We start from the raw sequence: 14,493 nt of genomic DNA on the forward strand, positions 1-14,493 counted from the left end.
GACACAAGTCTCATGGAGTCCATGTGGCCGGTTTCATCTGAGGCTAACCAAGAAACGGTGAGCCAGTTAACTGGAGTAACTGGAACCGTGGGTTGGCCGTTGGGTCAACACCTAGTGCAGTGTGACTACGGTTGGGATGGTGGTGGTGGTACAGTTGAGTCTGGTAATAATATTGCAGCCAACTGGGATCCCTTAGCATATGTAAATTCAGTATTGGGTTAGCATACAAAGTACAGTTCCTTAGGATTAAATATTCTTTATATCAATATATATTACTCATATTTATACATATGAACATAATGAGTCTTATACCTTCAACAAGTAAATAATGCCCAAAACATTTTATATTTAACCATAACAAAGTCAAGACCTTGACTTCCATGCAACATTATACAAAAGATAGCAGCAGTTCTATAGCATAACTTATCACATTTATAACAACACTAGCATTAGCATATAATAAAGTCATAAACTAGTCAAAATATAAAACATGAGTTAATACCCGGGTAGCATACCGAATCCAAGATTGCCATTTAACACATCCTCATATTCAGCTCCAAATTTCCGTGCCACCTCGTCTACTTTCTTGTTTCGGGCATATTTAGCCTTCTCATAATCTAACCGAGCCTTCTCTAGCCTCTCATTTGCTTCCACCAGCTCCCGTCTCAACGGGTCATTTCCGAATTTGAGACTTTTCACCATGTCTAGCCTCTCACGGGCCCACGAGAGGTCGAACCCGAAATTTTCAAAATCATCCAAATCCGTCTCGAGGCTAGTGATCTCATCTTCTGACAATGCATCCACAGATGTTTCTAGAAAACTTTTGATGAATACATGAAGTTCGTTCAAAATGGTCAGCCAGTACGGTTTTGAACGGAGTTTTACGCCTTGAAATGTGTTCGGGTAGTGGTGCATAACAGCTTGTAATATCTCTTTTCCCGGTTGTCCAATAGCATTCCCTTGCCACAATTCTGCATGTTCATCTTCCTCGGATGTTTCAGAATCTTCTATGGTGATAGGCTGATGGTCAACTGTATAGTTGACCGATGGTGATAAAGCAGGAGATACATTGCGGATATCCTCGGATATGCTGTCACTCTCGGAATCAGATACCCAACCATATGCGTGATTGTTAATATTCATACCATCGCCTCCTGCATCAAAGTTTAACACAATAATATGCAACTAGAGTGAAAAACATTAGATTCTTACAACATAGGGTAGATGTTGAATGCTGCAGTTTACATACCATTGAAGATATCGGCCGTCTTAGCGAATTGATCTTGAGTGGGCCCATGTGAATCTATAAACCTTGACAATTCGGATACAGTTTGGTCTAATGCATAAACCATCATTTTCCCAATCTATACAACATACAACGCACAAGGTTATATAAAGAAAAAACATGCACAAGTTTCTTGATTTAAATAATTAGAAAATCACATTTAGTTTTTGTTTTTTGGCCCTGTGATTGTCGGGAAGCATACGGAGTTCTTTCTGTAAGCGGATACATTCGCCAAGACTTTCGGGTGAAATAAAGTTGAGTTCAACCTTCGTGTATGACTGTAAGAAGGAAATGTTATTAGCAAACAAAGAGTGCTAAACAAATTAATAACATAAGTGATATTAAGTGATATATATGTATATATTCTAACCTTTAAGTTTCTAACTTGATAAGGACAACCAGCTGGTACAAAAACCGCATCACCAAGTTTTTGTTCGAAGGTCCATGATTCGATTCCTAATCAGCATAAAAAAGGATTAATACAACTGTATAACATGACAAGCAACCGGAAACGTGGTTGTTAAAGAAATACCAAATTCCTCTTTGAGCTTCCATTTATGTCCACTGTTCAGGTAAAAGGTTCGGTCATGTATCGGGTGAAAGACCTGCAGTGTGACATAAGCTTTGTCATGATAACGATAGACAATAGTTTTAAACGGATCATGCAATAGCATATGATTACCTGTTCAACTGAAAGACAACCAGTATGACTAAACTCTTCTGAGTGATTTCTTAAATATTCCTCTAGTTTAGGTACATCTTGCCTCTGAAATATATCCCACAGAGCACCTTCGTCCGTTAAGTCGTTTCTTTGTGGGCCCGCTTCACAAACTAAAGATTCCTGCTGGTCATTCACTATTTTTGACTTGTTCAGCTTTGTATGTGTCAGCACATTCACCTACAAATTAACAATATCAAATATTTTTACCATTGACATTCTAATCTTGAAAAGGCAATAACTTTATATTCATTTTATTATAGGTCCTTCCTAACCGATCACATCTTCTTTAGAATCGTGTATTCGTTTAAGCACACTAATTGGAACAAAATAGCGTTTAAGTATTGAAGAAACCGTACAGTATCAGATTTTTCATAGTGCAGTTTAGTAACCGAGTCTCCATAAGCAATATCCATCTTTGGGCCCATGTCCAGTTTCGATGACAGATCAGGCAACTTAACAGCCACATTAAGGTAGCCATTATGAGGGTGTGTATAATCTTTAAAAGGCAAGCAGTTAATGAATTCGACATAATGACGTGGCGATTCTCCTTGATATAAACAAGAAGATTGCCAATCTTCCAACTTCAAAACTAACTGTCGATTATTTACTTCACCTGCAGAGTATCCCTTACAGAATTTGCCAAGATCGACCGCCACCTGTATACCATAAGTGATACTTAGTGACATATGTTAATATTAAGCTTTCAACATGATATATAATAATATCTATCATACTGACCTCACTCCAATCCAAGCAGTTGATTGCTTTAACTTCATAAGACTTTGAATGATTGCCGCTTTTTGTGATGTCACGAAAAGCACGCCACAAAACCATCGGCTCCCAACTAAGCCCTGAAGAAGTTGAAAGAACATCATTGACTATTATCGGCTCACCTTTTGACCAATGAAATTGGAAATGCTGCATATGTTGAGCTTCATTGTCTTTAGCACTCAAAGCACACACATAACTCGCACTGGATTCGAAACAAGTTTGAAAAATATCATCACTATCGTCGCCTTCATATACCCGTCGTGCTTTCTCTAGCAAATTTACAATCCAGTTAACGCTCATTATGCGTTTCAACTCAAGGGTGGTCCCACCATTACAACCACCAATATCTTTTGGTGGGCATGGAATGCTACCATCTATGCGAGCTTTCCACTCGCAAGTCAAACCCTTAAGTTGACCATCACGCAGCTCCCGACAACACTCAAGGCATAATTCATATCCACATGCACAACTTCTATAAAAGTCAAAGGAATATGATCCACAGTTGTCACTGCATAAAAGATAAATAATACCATAAAATTAGTTGAACAAGATTAATTAATCATTCCATGACTTACCAAAATATATCGTCATCTGCGTCACAGTTAGCATCCTGTAACTGTAACTCTGATACAGATACACCTGCCCAATGTCATAATAATAGTAAAATAAAAATTATACAAAAAAAGGTTTATTCATTTATTTTTTTTCTTTTAAACGAGTTACCTTTAACCTTAGCCTCGAGTTCCTTCTCCATTAACTGGTCTTCATTAAGTTTTGTGACAAGAGGGAATACTTTTTGAAGGATTTGTTTAGAGTTTTTAATTTTATTAGGTTCAGCGCAAGAATAACCCTGCATATGCTGCATAATATATTAAGGGTCAGTTTTAAAATGCTCTAGGAATAACACATATAATATCAAAACTGTTTTTTACAGAAACCAACTTTAGGTGCGACTCGACGCAAGCATGCTTTGCAGTTGCAGTTATTGCAACAAAAGGGGCAGGCTTTAACAAACTCCTCCTCTGATACATCAGGGTACCTACATATTATTATTTCAATTTAGTATAAGACAATGAAGATTAACAACAATTGCAGATAAACATGACAGACTATTATTATCTTTAGGGTCATGCTATAGCTAAACCGCACCATCTGATTTTGCACCATCAAACCACAAAACACTTAGACCATGTGTAGTCAAAACTAGGCACACCCGGGCATTTTACGCCATGTGGCGCCTAGTCAGCTTTTGGGCATTTTGCAAAAAGTGGGTGTAGTGGGAAAAAGACCCAAAAGGCCTCTCTCTACCACTCTCACACAAAAAGCTCAAAATTTGTGCCATACACGTGTTTTGTAGAATACGCTATTGCCAAAACGCTATGCTAAAAAGCCGGTTTGGGAGGGGGGGGGGGGGGATGCCCCCGGCGTTTTCAACCCAAAACGCCAAAATGTTGGCAGACTACGGATGGTCTTAGACAGCCGTCTTGACCAAAAAAGTCAAAACTTTGAAAATTATTGGGCCCAACAACTTTGAGTTTTTTTTTTTTTTTCAAAGTACCACGTGTACCTTACATCATTTCAATTAATAAGGCTACCTGTAATGGGGCGACCGAGGTGAGTTTTTTTAGGAACCCCCCCCCCCCCCCGATAATAGGGCCGATAGGGGGGGGGGGTTGAATATTTGTAGCCGGATTTATGTTTTGTGTTTGTTACTATTATATATATGGGCTACAACACCATTATACCCTAAAACAAAAACTCACTCTTTGCTGACTGGACGCCTCGTCCCATTTTACAGCCCTCCACTACACATAGCCTAACTAAACATCCTTAAATGAAGAAAATAAAATAAATTTTTTTTACCATTTAGTGATACAAGCAAGACAATATCTTTTGGAGTGACATTTAGTGCACTCAAGTACAGAGTCTTTATCAATGTGGTGACATTGGTGGCATGATTTTGCTGCTGCTTCCTTAACAACCTTCTTTCTTTTTTTACTTGAACTCTTGTTCAGATCATCAACTTCTGGTTTTGTTTCTACTTTAGTAGCAGATTTTGAAGGTTTTTTAATTGATCGGTTAACATCTTTGTTGGTCATTGTTACTGTTGGTTGGGATGAAGCAAATGCGTGTTCAGAACGTTTTGAGTAATTTTCACTTTAATTCAAACACCAATTCAAATGAAATAATTCAAATAAATATAATTGTTTTTACCAATATTTTACTCTACTGTAGGCGAACTATCACATAAATAGTTGTTTTTTTCTTTTTTATAAAACCGCATATGTATATATGTATACACACACATACACTAGTTTTTATCAACGAGTGAAGTTATTCTATATAGTAGAACAAAAATGAGAATGATGAGAAGAATTTAAGATCACACAAATAAACCCTTAAAAGAAAATTTTAAAAAAATAAATAAAAAAATCATAACTCAAAATTTATTAAAAAACGGAAAAAGTAAAAACACAAAAATGTTTGCACCGTCTTTCTCGTTCTCATTAAAAAAAACACTATGGTAAGTCAAAAAAATCGTGTCTTTTTGTTTATCATTGTGTTTTATGTTTATTTTCGCCATTGATTGTGTCTTTTTTTTCTTTATATTGTGTTACATTACTCAGCATTGTGCTATATTTTGTTTACATTGTGTTATATTTTGTGAAATTATGTCTTTTTTAGTTATAATTGTGTCTTTTGTTCATTTTCGTCATTGTGTCTTTGATCTCGGCATTGTGTCTTTTCGTCAATTTTTTTTTGAACGGGAATTATGCCGGAAACATTATAGTTTTTTAATTTTTTGTTTTTTATTTATATTTTGAGTTATGATTTTTTTTATTTTATTTGAATTTATTTTTAAGAGTTTTTTTGTATAGTCACAAAGCTTTCTCACACTTCTCATTTGTGTCTCCCTTTGTATTTTAATTTTACCCTTTATCACCCGTATTACGAATTATTCGTTTCTAATATTTATATAATTTTTTGGATTTTAAATTTATTTAATTGTAAGAAAAAATTATACACTCAAGGTTTGATGATAAAAATGTTCACAAATAAAGGCGATGTTATAACTCGGCTTAAAAGCTATATGAGTTTGGTAAAACATGTGATCCACTTATTTTTTTTTTACTATAAAACTGTTTCTTAGTTACAAATCATATCTTTTTTTTAAAAAATGAATATTAATTTTTTAGTATATTCTTGTTTTATATGATTTTTGTATCAAATATTTGGTGAGATTAATTTTTAATTTAATGAGATGTTTTGTTGAGACTCATACACCTGAATTCAGGTCAAATGCATGAGAAACATTCATTTACAAATAAAACAATTTAGTGACTTGAGAGGAAGTGGAGAAACCAGAGAATTTTTATATGTTTCGTTCATATATATTTAAGACTACTACTTATAGTCCCAAACCACTCCTAAAGTTTGCAAAAATATAACATGTTTAAGTCTCTAGATGTAAGCTAATTTTTCTTTCAAATATATTAAAAATGAGCCGATATAAAAGGGTGTTTGGGAATTTTTATTTGATCTTCTTATAATTTATAACTTATGAATTATAAGTTATAAGATGTTTTGAGAAAATAAAAGATTGTGAGTGTATAAGGTATAAGTTACAAATTTATAACTTATGACTTATATAAGTTATAAGAAGGTTAAATAACTTATCGATGACTTATCTTGTTTACTCCTTACTAAATAGAGTCAAGTGAGACATAAAATGACCAAACTTAAAACATTATATGACATAGTGTTTGACTTACACTAAAAAGAAGCTACATTCCATTTAAGTACTCATTAATATCAATTTTCTTCTTTTAAGACTATTCTCCATTTATTTGGTTTCCTTTTCGTGTCAAACTATAAAACTATGGCAAAACTACAGGCATTTTGATGTAGTTTTGACTAGGAATCAAATGGCTCAAGAACACAATGATTTAATTTCAACGATTCAAATCGAATGATTTGGTTAACAAAGCTTAAAGCTTACAACTTCTTTATTAAAATCAATCAACTAACTAAAACAAAAGACCTAGCAACCCTATTTATGAATAAAATAAGCATCTGGGCCGGGCCGACTAAACGGACCGGATGCCTTCTGCATCACATTTGATACTTATGGAGATTTTTAAATCTTAAAATATTAAGAGCAAAGTGAATGAATATACTTTTAGCTAACTACCTTGGCATGAATATAAAATCCTTAATCTCAAGACTAGTTTGACCTTCAAAGTTCAAATTGTTTTAAATACTATGCATATGCACATATACAAATAACCAACTGCTTGTGAAATCTAAAATCCTCACATGCTAATGCCCGGGCAACATACCGAAACCAAGATTCCCGCTTAACACATCATCATATTTGGCTCCAAACTTCTGAGCCACCTCCCCAGCCGTCTTGGCTCGGGCGTCTTTAGCCCTATTATAATCTAAGTGAGCCATCTGCAACCTCACACTTGCCATCTTTAGAGATGTTTCATCAGCCATCAGCTTCAGTCTCAACGGGTCATTTCCAAATTTGAGATTCTTGACCATCTCTAGCCTCTTACGGGCCCACAAAAGATCGAACCCAAGATTCTCAAAATCATCCATATCCTCCTCGAGGCTAGTAATACCGTCCTCTGCCAATGCATCGATAGATGAGTCTAGGAACCGTTTAATGAACGCATAAAGATCTTCCAAAATGGTTTTCCAATGTCTGTTTGAACGGATTTTGACCCTTTTAAATGTGTCAGGGTAACGCTCATTAACAGCCGCTAGTAAAAATTTTTCGTGCAGCCAGAGATTAACCCCTTTCAATAATCCTACACTGTCTGCTGCAACAAAGTTTAATATAATTATATGAGAATCAGAACACATTAATCAAGTTGTCACAAACTTATAAGATAGTGCAGACAATGAATGTTGCAGTTTACACCATTCAGGATATTGGCCACCTTGGCTAATGGATCTTGAAGAATCTCTAAAAATTGTAAAATAAGTAACTTTTTTAGTCGAGTTGAACTTAGTTACAAAAATAACTGAAAGGAGATACCTTCACCTACAGCCTCAGTTTCGTTGTCGAGATTGCTACAACCAGAGCATGGTTTAATAGCTTGCGGGTCGGATGTACCCTGGTGCCTGCAAGACACGTATTATATCTTCATTTCAAATTCTAAATATGTCAAAATTCATTTAATAATTCAGATTAAGACTCATATTTAAGCCCCAGTAATTATGAACCTCTTGCATTATTTGTAGACTCCAATTATAAGAAAGAAAAAAAATATTTGATGAACAATAACAAGCACAGTTATGTAAAGCAAAATGCTCAAATTAAAAGACACTCACACTCAGTAACTGGATTACAATTCCCATTCCATGTTTCCACGCGTAGGGGCGTAAACAAGCCGAACCCAAGCTCCACAAGGCTCGAGCTTGGCTCGTTTCGTGCTCTATTTTTAAAGCTCGAGCTCAGTCGTCAAGCTTGGGCCGGCTCATTTATTATTTATTATTTAATTCATATACATTTTAATTATTTTAATATATTTTGCTGTGTAATGTTCATCTTTATCTTTATTTATTTTGCTGCTATATATTTTAAGAAAAACCTTAAACAAGCCTAAGCTCGGTTTGAGCTTGATTGTGCAGCTTAAAACTTAAAAATACACAAGGCTCTGTGTGCTGATTCTTGAAACTGAAATTATAAGTTCAAACTTAAAACTAAGAAAGCCTTAATTTTTTTATTTTTATTTTTTAAAACAAGGCAATGAAAATTATTATTATTATTATTATTATTATTAATAACTCAACAGAAAAAGTAAAGATTTTTTTTTATTTCACCTCTTTCTTTTTCTAGTTGAAGTTTCAATGGGAGTAAGCTGTGGTTCAGATTTCACTTGCACTTGAACAAGATTAGCAGCAGAATTTGAAGAGGATTTGCTGCTTAATCTATTACCATTTATGCTAGCCATTGTTGGAAATGAATGATCAATGGAGTTGAGTATGAAAATGATTCTACTTAGCCTGGTTATAGCTACTTTCTTGTTTTTTTTCTTTTCCGTAAAAGTGTGTGAAGACAAAATGGCAAAAGATGTTTAATGGCCGGGAAAATTCCTAAAATAGCTCTTTTTTTAGAGAGAGAAACTGAAAAATAGCCTTAAATTTTAATATATTTCTAAAATAGCCTATCAAATTTGAACTGAGGAGACGGGATTTGAAAAAATCCTCCGGCCAATAAAATTCTGACAAGTGTCAAAATCCGATGGGTTTTTCAAAAATATTGGGGGACCAGTCCATATTTCCTATTAAAAGTTCTTGAAATTAAACAGTCTTTTCCGACGGTCTTTTAATGTTTCCTAACGGGTCCCCACAACTTCCAAAAACATGGGAAAATGTGCCTTCAAATTCAATCATTCGATACGCATTTATGGTGAATTTGTACCAAGAATATCATAAATTTATAAATATTGAGGGATCCCTCCATATTTTTGAACTAAAATTTATATTCCAAAGCGTTCTTGCCAGACGAGTTATTTAAGTTTCTTATCTCGACCCTATATATTTTGAACTCATGGAAAAATGTGCCATTAAATTTTGTATTTCAAGACACTTACTTGAAAATTTTGAACTAAGAGGATCATATTTTTGAAAATATTGAAGTACCCGTCCATATCTTCACAAAATGTTAATATTAAAAGTTGTCTTGCCAGACAGGTTTTTTAAGTTTCTTATCTCGATCCTATATATTTTGAACTCATGGAAAAATGTGCATTAAAAATTTGTCTTTCAAGACCCGAATCTTTAAAATTTGTACGAAGGAGACGAGTATTTAGTATATTCTTACTTATTCGTCCATATTTACATTATATCTATCATCTTCATCAATCCTCATTCATTCACATATTTTCATCAAATTCTAACTCTTGAATCAAATCATGAAAATCAATTAGCTTGGAATGGTTAATGTTTGAAGCAAGACTAACACCTCCCCGTTTACATCTTATTGGAACATAATCATACCTTCCATTACCGGTTTGCCAATTACCACCATAACAAACAACATTATCAAAATCCATGGAAGATAAGGTTTAGAGTGGTATGAGAGGATGGTTTAGGGTGGTATGAAGTGGAAGATGATGAAGATAACTCATGTATATTCTTTGGATGATCATGTCGGAGTAGACGGAACCTCATACTATATTGTCGGTATAGACGGAATATAAATAAATTTTTAAGGTCTAGACTAAATTTAAACACGTAAGAAATAAACTACAAACGCGTCTTCTTGGTACAAATTCACCCTAAATGCGTCTTGAAAGACTGAATTTAAATGCACATTTTCCCATGTTTTTGGAAGTTGTGGGGACCCGTTAAGAAACATTAAAAGACTGTCGGAAAAGATTGTTTAATTTCAAGAACTTTTAATAGGAAATATAGACTGGTCCTCAATATTTTTAAAAATCCCGTCGGATTTTGACACTTGTCTAAATTTTATTGACCGGAGGATTTTTTTAGATCTCGCCTCCTCAGTCCAAATTTGATAGGCTATTTTGGAAATATGTTGAAATTTAAGGTTATTTTTCAGTTTCTCTCTCCTAAAATGGTCATTTTAGGAATTTTTCCTTAATGGTTTGGCAAAAGAAACGTGAGAAAACATCCTTACATATGTAAAAACTCTTATCATATTATATTCTTTGATTCCAACCCAGTTAACTTTTCTAGTTAAATCTGGTCATGTGCAAACACATGAGGGTATTTTGGTCATTCTACTCTTGAAAATTAATCATCTTTATGTCAGTGAATGGTTCAGTGTTAATGTTATATTAATTTGCAATAGTAAAATGACCAAAATATCCCAATGTGCAGACCACATGACCATATTTAACGGAAAAAGTTAACTGGATTAGGGTCAAATGACATAATGTGATAGAGTTTTTAAATGTAAATAATGTTTTCTGTCATTTCTTTTGCTAAAGGACGTTCACTGAAAAATGATTAAACATAAAGGATGTATTTTGCCTTTTTGTCAAGTGTGAATGATACATACATGGTCCCTTAGAATCTATTCCCGCCTAAACCCATGTTACCAAACAAGCAGGAACACTTTATGCATAAATTAGTGGGGCATTTATGTTCTAGAACCGTCAATTAAGGTTAGTATTAATAGGGTTATCTTTGTTCTTTTAGTTATGGGTGTTTATGTTTATCAGAATTATGGTTCTTTAACCTTGTAATTGGAGATCAAGCCTATCTAGAATGTGGCTATTATCTTAATTTCAGTACTTTAGTGTTCCAGTTTCTACCAGTGTAACAATAACACTTAAAATGAAACAAAGGTGTTTTTAGGTATGTAAACGTTTGGTAAACTGTTCGTGAATCGTTCGGCCTGAAGTTCATTTATTTACGTTCATATATGTTTGTATGTATTCATTTACATTTGTTCATGTATGTTCAGCTATGTTTGTTTATTTTTGTTCAGCTATGTTTGTTTTCATGAATTGTTTGCTTAAAATTTAAACAAACGAACACGAACATGCCATTGTTCGTATTCACTTGGTAGTGTTTTCAACTTTTCTTTTTAATTAAATGAAAGACAAAATAGAAGGAATTAAATTTTTTTAAGTAATTAAGAGAAAAGAGAGTTGTAGTCAGGTTGTCTTACACGTACGTGGCCTGCTTCATTACTTGTATTGACTCAGTTGTTGAGAGTTTTGTCGTACTCACTAAGCCCTAATTGGGTGGTGGGGGTACCAACTAGTAGTTAACATTAATATAACTGGAAATTTATATTTAATTTTTCTAAATGATATACTTTTTATGCAATGTAAATAATTTTATATATATAATTTCAAAATTTGTAGAATTTTCAAATACTCAAAGATTTTGGCCAGTTTTAACCGATTTTTTTACCAACATTTGACTGAGTTTTGACCGAATTGGGCCGACTTTGACCGTCTAGTCCAGTTACATGCAATTGAATCGTAAGCCACTGATTAGTGACTAGTCCCAGGCTAATTCTGATTTTTATAACAATGGTTGTTGGTCATCGTTAGAACCTAGCTACGACGCAAAGGACATGGTTCAAACACGTGTTGGTTGTTCTTCATAACTATGAATTATGACTTTTTGGGCCACGGGATATTGAACCCAAGCCTCTCAAAATCATTCAAATCCGCCTCGAGGCTAGTGATCTGATCAACCAATGCATCCACAAAAGATGTCGTGACGTGGTCCAATCATGTGATTGTGACATCAAACCATGACATTTTATCTTATTATCATAATATAATTATAATAAAATCATTTTTATTCTTTTAAGATTATTATTTGTTTCCATCTCCATGTCAAAAAAACAAAAAAACAAAAAAAAAAACAAACAAACTATGCATAATAACTAAGTGACATTTCTTACCTCCAAATTCGAAATTAGAGAGATACTTAAATTTTAAAATATTAAGACCAAAGAGAAAGAATGATTGCATACTTGTAGCTAACCACATTGGCTTGAATAACAATCTACATGTCACAGACAAGTTTGACTTTCAATGTTCAAATAATCAAATTGTTTTAAATCACTATTTGTCTACATCTATTATCCTCACAAGCTAATGCCTGGGCAACATACCGAAACCAAGATTCCCGTTTAACACGTCATCATATTTGGCTCCAAACTTCTGAGCCACCTCATTTACCGTCTTGGTTCGGTTATCTACAGCCTTATGATAATCTAACCGAGCCTTCTCCAACCTCGCACTCGCCTCATTCATCTCTTTCCTTGTCACATTCACACATTCTTCATCAACCATCAGCTTCAGCCTTAACGGGTCATTTCCAAATTTCATATTCTTAACCATCTCTAGCCTCTCACGGGCCCACGAGAGGCCGAACCCAAGATTCTCAAAATCATCCAACCCTTCCTCAAGGCTGGTGATCCCGTCCTTGGCCAATGTATCCACAGATGATTCCAGGAAACGTTTAATGAATACATGCAGCGCTCCCAAAAAGCTACCCCAATGTGGCTGTGAACGGATTTTGACCCTTTGAAATGTTTTCGGGTAGCGCTCGTTAACAGCCTCTAGCATATCTTTTTCTGACTGCTCGAGATCGATCCCCTTCCATAATCCTACAGAGTCCATTGTTGTACTCGAATTAACAGACGGTGATGATAAATCATGGCCTACTGCAACAAAGTTTAATATAATAATATGAGAATCAAAACACATTAATCAGGCTGTTACAAGATAGTTAGATGCTAGCCTAATGTTGCAGCTTACATACTTTTCGGGATATTGGCTGCCTTGGCGAATGGACGTCGACGATCATCATTTGAAGCAAGAATACCTGACAATTCAGTGATAAATATCTTTTCACTGGAAACTTATAAAAATAATTTAAAGGAGATACCATTAACTGTGGACTCTATTTCTTTGTCAAGATTGTTACAAGCAGAGCATGGTTTTACAACTTCTTTTGCTGATGTACCCTGGTACCTGCAAGACAGGTAATATATCTTAATTTCAAATTATAATTCTAACAAAATACATATAAGAATTCAGATTTTCAAATTTAAACTCCAGTGGTTATGAACACTTGCATTTATAAACAAGTTATGATGAACTAAAATAAGCACGGTTATGTAAAGAACACATAAATCAAAACAAACTCACACACAATAACTGGATTACATGTCACATTCCAGGTCTCCATGTTATAGGGGTGTAAACGTGCCAAGATCGAGCTCAGCTTGCAAGTTGTTTTTCAAAGCTTGGGCTCGGCCCGTTTATTGTTTATTAGTTTATATACGCTTAGTCGCTTTTAATTATTTTTATATATGTACAACCCTTAAACAAGCCTTAGCTTGGCTAGAGCTCGACTATGCATGGTAAAAAATAATACATAGAAGTCTAAAAGAGGTAAAACTTATAAATAGACAAAGCTTGTTAAGGCTCGGCGAGCCTAAACGAGCTTCCGATACAAGGCTCAAGCTCCTGCTCGATAACTTAACGAGCTTTATCGATCGCCCTTTTTATCGATCTGAGCTCAAGTAGACCCCTAAACCTTTCCTTGTTCATCGTAATTAAAGTTTGATTAACCATAAAACCAAGAAATCTTGCTTACAAATTCAACTTTTTAGACTTAAAATTTTGGTAATTTCAACCCAAACATGTTGTTATCAAACTTGGGTACTGATTCTTGAAAGTGATATTACAATTTAAAAACTAAGAAAAGGTTTGATTTTATTTTATTTTTTTTTTTTTTGAAAAAACCAGGTATTATTATTATTATTTATTAATATTTAAAGCAACATGATGATGAACCATTTTGTTTGAGCCCTAATTGCAGAGGAAATTAAGAAACAAGAGTACCTTTTTGTTATGATATATAACGCAGAGGGTCCATTTTGAAATTGTCATATAGTCAAGGGTCTAATTTGTAACTGTTGGTTGTTAGGTTTGTACTTAATCGAACTAATGAATGAGAATGGGCATCGATGAATTTGAGATTACTTTTTCTCCTCTTAGCTTCTTCTTTTCTTTATCGATCTTGTGCTTGATAACCAAATTGTATCATAACAATGGTATCAAAGCTATCTTTCCTCTTGACCTAAGGGTTAGGAAACAGTTTTCAATTGGCGGGAGCAATTACGTTTGTTGTAATTCAATTCTACACAATTTTCAAATCAAAACAAGAAGATTACCATGGACGAGTTCATGTCCTTAAG

General features: G+C 34.3%; 2 protein-coding genes across 2 annotated transcripts; both read right to left on the reverse strand.

The window, feature by feature from the left end:
- Positions 1 to 495: 495 nt before the first annotated feature.
- On the reverse strand, positions 496 to 8,743 carry LOC143631839 (lysine-specific demethylase JMJ26-like). Its single transcript, XM_077100465.1, has 16 exons — positions 8,613 to 8,743; positions 7,825 to 7,910; positions 7,708 to 7,752; positions 7,118 to 7,606; positions 6,970 to 7,012; positions 3,720 to 3,816; positions 3,501 to 3,627; positions 3,353 to 3,416; positions 2,745 to 3,285; positions 2,363 to 2,662; positions 1,968 to 2,183; positions 1,818 to 1,890; positions 1,656 to 1,741; positions 1,444 to 1,563; positions 1,250 to 1,364; positions 496 to 1,154 (listed from the first exon to the last, which is right to left on the reverse strand). Exons 1-16 carry the CDS (start codon positions 8,741 to 8,743, stop codon positions 496 to 498), a joined length of 3,192 nt encoding a protein of 1,063 aa, XP_076956580.1.
- A 3,557-nt stretch (positions 8,744 to 12,300) lies between these two features.
- Positions 12,301 to 13,465, reverse strand: LOC143631781 (uncharacterized). The gene is made up of 3 exons (XM_077100426.1): positions 13,176 to 13,465; positions 13,050 to 13,112; positions 12,301 to 12,951 (listed from the first exon to the last, which is right to left on the reverse strand). Exon 3 carries the CDS (start codon positions 12,905 to 12,907, stop codon positions 12,377 to 12,379), a length of 531 nt encoding a protein of 176 aa, XP_076956541.1. The 5' UTR covers positions 12,908 to 12,951; positions 13,050 to 13,112; positions 13,176 to 13,465; the 3' UTR covers positions 12,301 to 12,376.
- Positions 13,466 to 14,493: the final 1,028 nt, after the last annotated feature.

Source organism: Bidens hawaiensis, unplaced genomic scaffold (genome assembly GCF_021521415.1).
Source record: "Bidens hawaiensis isolate Kalapana, Puna unplaced genomic scaffold, B.hawaiensis_p1.1 tig00006258_1, whole genome shotgun sequence".
Lineage (NCBI taxonomy): Eukaryota > Viridiplantae > Streptophyta > Magnoliopsida > Asterales > Asteraceae > Bidens > Bidens hawaiensis.

Bases quoted from the DNA above. Each gene is read 5' to 3' on its own strand.
- LOC143631781 (XM_077100426.1), bottom strand. From the start codon at position 12,907: ATGGACTCTGTAGGATTATGGAAGGGGATCGATCTCGAGCAGTCAGAA.
- LOC143631839 (XM_077100465.1), bottom strand. From the start codon at position 8,743: ATGGCTAGCATAAATGGTAATAGATTAAGCAGCAAATCCTCTTCAAAT. The intron at 3,417-3,500 runs GTAACTCGTTTA...GACATTGGGCAG, and splicing joins ACTCGAGGCTAAGGTTAAAG to GTGTATCTGTATCAGAGTTA. The intron at 1,742-1,817 runs GTATTTCTTTAA...TATGCTGATTAG, and splicing joins GAAGCTCAAAGAGGAATTTG to GAATCGAATCATGGACCTTC.